We start from the raw sequence: 5,000 nt of genomic DNA, 5'->3' as shown, positions 1-5,000 counted from the left end.
GTTCCCGTCGGCGAGCGGACTTTAAGCCGGGGCGCCGCCGCCCGGCTCGGCCCGGTGGCGGGTAGACCTGTTCCCGCCGGCGAGCGGACTTGGAGCCGGAGCGCCGCCACCCGGCCCGGTGGTGGGTAGACCTGTTCCCGTCGGCGAGCGCACTTGGAGCCGGAGCGCCGCCGCCCGGCTCGGCCCGGAAGCGGGTAGACCTGTTCGCGTCGGCGAGCGGACTTGGAGCCGGGGCGCCGCCGCCCGGCTCGGCCCGGAAGCGGGTAGACCTGTTCCCGTCGGCGAGCGGACTTGGAGCCGGAGCGCCGCCGCCCGGCTCGGCCCGGAAGCGGGTAGACCTGTTCGCGTCGGCGAGCGGACTTGGAGCCGCGGCGCCGCCGCCCGGCCCGGCCCGGTGGCGGGTAGACCTGTTCCCGCCGACGAGCGGACTTGGAGCCGGAGCGCCGCCGCCCGGCTCGGCCCGGTGGCGGGTAGACCTGTTCCCGCCGGCGAGCGGACTTGGAGCCGGGGCGCCGCCGTCCGGCCCGGTGGTGGGTAGACCTGTTCCCGTCGGCGAGCGGACTTGGAACCGGGGCGCCGCCGCCCGACTCGGCCCGGTGGCGGGTAGACCTGTTCCCGCCGGCGAGCGGACTTGGAGCCGGAGCGCCGCCGCCCGGCCCGGCCCGGCGGCGGGTAGACCTGTTTGCGGCCGGTGCTCGGAGCGTGGCACCGAATTCGCGGATCGAGCGGACGGCGTGCAGCCGCTAAATCCGTCGATTGGCGCGCCGGCGTGCCCTTCCGACCCCGCCCTGACCTCCCGGATTTCCCACAGTTCTTTGCGAGTCCTTCCAGCGGGCATGCTCCGTCGAGTACTCTCTCGGGGGTCTTGTTGCGGAGACTCCATCTCCCGTGGCCCTTTGCGGCAGACTTGCTCTCCGGCGTAAAGGCTTTCCCCTGCCCCGAGGGTGAAAGAAGAGACGTTCTCTGCGGGGCGGGGAAGCGGGGGGAGTAACTGGGACTCTCTTTAGGCGGCGCGGCTGCGGCCGACCGGGCTCGGCCGCCTCGGCGCCGCCGGGAAGAGCCGGTGTCCGAGCCTAGCGGCTAGAGCCGGTCTCGGGGCTTAGCGCTGCGGTTTCTGGCCGGCGCTCCGAGCGTAGCAGCCTTTCCCCTGCCCCGAGGGTGAAAGAAGAGACGCTCTCTGCGGGGCGGGGAAGCGGGGGGAGTAACTGGGATTCTCTTTAGGCGGCGCGGCTGCGGCCGACCGGGCTCGGCCGCCTCGGCGCCGCCGGGAAGAGCCGGTGTCCGAGCCTAGCGGCTAGAGCCGGTCTCGGGGCTTAGCGCTGCGGTTTCTGGCCGGCGCTCCGAGCGTAGCAGCCTTTCCCCTGCCCCGAGGGTGAAAGAAGAGACGCTCTCTGCGGGGCGGGGAAGCGGGGGGAGTAACTGGGATTCTCTTTAGGCGGCGCGGCTGCGGCCGACCGGGCTCGGCCGCCTCGGCGCCGCCGGGAAGAGCCGGTGTCCGAGCCTAGCGGCTAGAGCCGGTCTCGGGGCTTAGCGCTGCGGTTTCTGCCCGGCGCTCCGAGCGTAGCAGCCTTTCCCCTGCCCCGAGGGTGAAAGAAGAGACGTTCTCTGCGGGGCGGGGAAACGGGGGGAGTAACTGGGCCTCTGCCTGGGTGGCAGGGCTGCCGCCGCCTCGGCTCGGCCGCAGAGGTGCGCAGCGGGTAGAGTCGCCGTCCGTGCCCAGCGGGTAGAGCCCTCGTCCGAAGCCGGCGGGTAGAGCCGGTGTCCCGGGGCAGCGGGTAGACCTGTTTTCCGGGCTCGTCGGCTCGACGCGCTCTCCGAGTCGGGCGGCTCGAGCGGGTTCCAAGCGCTTAGCCGAGGCCCTCGGCGGACGCCGAGGCGCCACCGTTTCTGCCCGGGGCTCCGAGTGGGAAAGAAAGGGCGTTGTCTGCGGCGTGGGTAAAAAGGGGGAGTAGCTGGGACTCTCTTAAGGTGGCAGGGCGGCGGCCGACTGGGCTCGGCGGCGGGGGTGCCGGCGGGTAGAGTTGCGTTCCGAGCCCGACGGGTAGACGTGGTGTCCGACTCCGGCGGGTAGACCTTTTGTCCGAGCCCGGCGGGTAGACCTGTTGTCCGTGCCCGGCGGGTAGACCTGGTGTCCGAGTCGGGCTGGTAGACCTGGTGTCCGAGCTGGGCGGGTAGACCTTTTGTCCGAGCCCGGCGGGTAGACCTGGTGTCCGAGCCCGGCGGGTAGACCTGGTGTCCGAGCCCGGCGGGTAGACCTTTTGTCCGAGCCCGGCGGGTAGACCTGTTGTCCGAGCTGGGCGGGTAGACCTTTTGTCCGAGCTCGGCGGGTAGACCTGTTGTCCGAGCCGGGCGGGTAGACCTGGTGTCCGAGTCGGGCGGGTAGACCTTTTGTCCGAGCCCGGCGGGTAGACCTGTTGTCCGTGCCCGGCGGGTAGAGCTGGTGTCCGAGTCGGGCGGGTAGACCTGGTGTCCGAGCCCGGCGGGTAGACCTGGTGTCCATGCTGGGCGGGTAGACCTGGTGTCCGAGCCCGGCGGGTAGACCTGGTGTCCGAACCGGGCGGGTAGACCTTTTGTCCGAGCCCGGCGGGTAGACCTGGTGTCCGAACCGGGCGGGTAGACCTTTTGTCCGAGCCCGGCGGGTAGACCTGGTGTCCGAGCCCGGCGGGAAGACCTGTTGTCCGAGCTCGGCGGGTAGACCTGGTGTCCGAGCCGGGCGGGTAGACCTGGTGTCCGAGCCCGGCGGGTAGACCTTTTGTCCGAGCCCGGCGGGTAGACCTGTTGTCCGAGCTGGGCGGGTAGACCTTTTGTCCGAGCTCGGCGGGTAGACCTGTTGTCCGAGCCGGGCGGGTAGACCTGGTGTCCGAGCCCGGCGGGTAGACCTGTTGTCCATGCTGGGCGGGTAGACCTGGTGTCCGAGTCGGGCGGGTAGACCTTTTGTCCGAGCCCGGCGGGTAGACCTTTTGTCCGAGCCCGGCGGGTAGACGTGTTGTCCGTGCCCGGCGGGTAGACCTGGTGTCCGAGTCGGGCGGGTAGACCTGGTGTCCGAGCCCGGCGGGTAGACCTGGTGTCCATGCTGGGCGGGTAGACCTGGTGTCCGAGCCCGGCGGGTAGACCTGGTGTCCGAACCGGGCGGGTAGACCTTTTGTCCGAGCCCGGCGGGTAGACCTGGTGTCCGAACCGGGCGGGTAGACCTTTTGTCCGAGCCCGGCGGGTAGACCTGGTGTCCGAGCCCGGTGGGAAGACCTGTTGTCCGAGCTCGGCGGGTAGACCTGGTGTCCGAGCCGGGCGGGTAGACCTGGTGCCCGAGCCCGGCGGGTAGACCTGTTGTCCATGCGTGGCGGGTAGACCTGGTGTCCGAGTCGGGCGGGTAGACCCTGTGCGCGAGCCGGGTGGGTAGACCTGTTGCCTAAACCCGGCGGGTAGACGTGTTGTCCGTGCCGTGCGGGTAGACCTGGTGTCCGACTCGGGCGGGTAGGCCTGGTGTCCGAACCCGGCGGGTAGACCGGTGTTCCGTGCCGTGCGGGTAGACCTGTTGTCCGAACCCGGTGGGTAGACCTGCTGTCCGAGCCCGGCGGGTAGACCGGTGTTCCGTGCTCGGCGGGTAGACCTGGTGTCCGAGTCGGGCGGGTAGACCTGGTGTCCGAGCCCGGCGGGTAGACCTTTTGTCGGGACCCGGCGGGTAGACCTTTTGTCCGAGCCCGGCGGGTAGACCTGGTGTCCGAGCCCGGCGGGTAGACCTGTTGTCCGTGCTCGGCGGGTAGACCTGTTGTCCCGGTTTTTGGGGTCGACCCGTTTCCCCAGTCGAGCGGGGCCGAGCGGCCTCGTGCCCCGCCGGATGCTGGCGAGCATCAGGTCTACCCGGTTCCGGGGCTGGCGAGCATCAGGTCTACCCGGTTCCGGGACCGGCCGATCCGGCCGCCGCGGCCGCAGACGCCGGCCTGCGCCCCGCCGGCGTCCCGGCTCCGGGCCACCAGGTCTACCCGGCTCCGGCGGGACTTAGGCGCCTGGCGGCATTTTCGGGGTAGACGTGTTGTCGCGGCCGGCCCCGGAAGTCGGCCAAGGGGTCGCTGTCGGGCGCCGCCTCCAGTTAGGTCGAGGTGAGAGGCGGCCTGCTCTCGCGCGCCTCCCCGCTGAGGAGCCTCGAGCCGCTTTGGCGACCCGGCCGGGCCAGGACGCGTCTGTCCGTACTATGGGCAGGGGTTGTCTAGCAGCGCGGGTTCCGAGGGCCCCTTTTCTTCCGCGTCTGCTGCCGAGCGCGGCCTTCGGCGCGTGCCACGGGCCGGCCAACCCCACGAGCGGCAGGAAGGCCGGCGAGAAAGCCGCGGGGCACTCGGCCGGCTTCCTGGGGCGGGTCCGATGACGGGAAAGGAAGACGAGAGCCGAGCGCGAAAGCGCAGCCAAGGGAGTTGCGGGACTGGGACGGCCGAGGGGGGCCCGCGGGGGCCCAGCAGCGTCCAGCCCGAGCCGGTGGCGGCTGCCGGCTCCCCGAGGGCCCCGGGCGAAGGCGGTGGTGTGCGAGGGCGGCGAGGCGTCGTCGTCTCGTCCTTCCCATGCGCCGGCCCTAAGCCGGCGCCCGTCGTGCGGTGGCGGCGGGCATTGTTGCGGGCAGTTGGCGGCCGGGGCTGGAAGGGTGGAGCCCGCGTGGGCTTCTTTTGCCCGGCCGCCTCCCGAGAGCCCCGAAGATGGTCCGGGCCTGGGTGGCGGCGCCCTGTCCTCGGCTGACGGCGGCAGCGGTGCCGGCGGCGTGCCGGGGACTGGCGGTGGGCGTGCGGCCTTGCCTGGGCCCGGTCGGTTGCCGGAGGGGCTCGGTGACGGGACTGCCCGTTGTCGGGCGAGGCGGCGCTTCCCTGGGCGCGCCTCGCCTCTTTTGTTCGTCCCCCCTTCCTCGGCCCTAAGCCGGGGACCCGCCCAGCGGGCCGAAGGCGGCGGCGCCAGCCGGCCAGGGTGTGGCCGGCGGCCGCGCCGGCAGAGCGAGAACCCGACAGAGTTGCCCGGAGCCC

General features: G+C 71.9%; 1 protein-coding gene across 3 annotated transcripts; it reads right to left on the bottom strand.

Moving 5' to 3' along the window:
• Nucleotides 1-1,527: 1,527 nt before the first annotated feature.
• LOC127464876 (adhesive plaque matrix protein-like) lies at nucleotides 1,528-3,087 on the bottom strand. Of its 3 annotated transcripts, XM_051775334.1 has the most exons (3): nucleotides 3,062-3,087; nucleotides 2,412-2,593; nucleotides 1,528-2,333 (listed from the first exon to the last, which is right to left on the bottom strand). In XM_051775334.1, exons 1-3 carry the CDS (start codon nucleotides 3,070-3,072, stop codon nucleotides 1,528-1,530), a joined length of 999 nt encoding a protein of 332 aa, XP_051631294.1. In that variant the 5' UTR covers nucleotides 3,073-3,087. The 3 variants fall into 3 exon arrangements, with proteins under 3 accessions (XP_051631294.1, XP_051631293.1, XP_051631295.1); XM_051775333.1 differs by lacking the exons at nucleotides 2,412-2,593; nucleotides 3,062-3,087 and adding an exon at nucleotides 2,724-2,890 and having other exon boundaries at nucleotides 1,528-2,359; XM_051775335.1 differs by lacking the exons at nucleotides 2,412-2,593; nucleotides 3,062-3,087 and adding an exon at nucleotides 2,750-2,890 and having other exon boundaries at nucleotides 1,528-2,307.
• Between the last annotated feature and the right edge of the window lie 1,913 nt (nucleotides 3,088-5,000).

This window comes from Manacus candei, unplaced genomic scaffold (genome assembly GCF_025592945.1).
Source record: "Manacus candei isolate 608988 ecotype Guabito, Panama unplaced genomic scaffold, ASM2559294v1 h1tg000289l, whole genome shotgun sequence".
In the NCBI taxonomy this organism is placed as follows: Eukaryota; Metazoa; Chordata; class Aves; order Passeriformes; family Pipridae; genus Manacus; species Manacus candei.
This window is presented reverse-complemented; position numbering and strand designations above follow the sequence as displayed.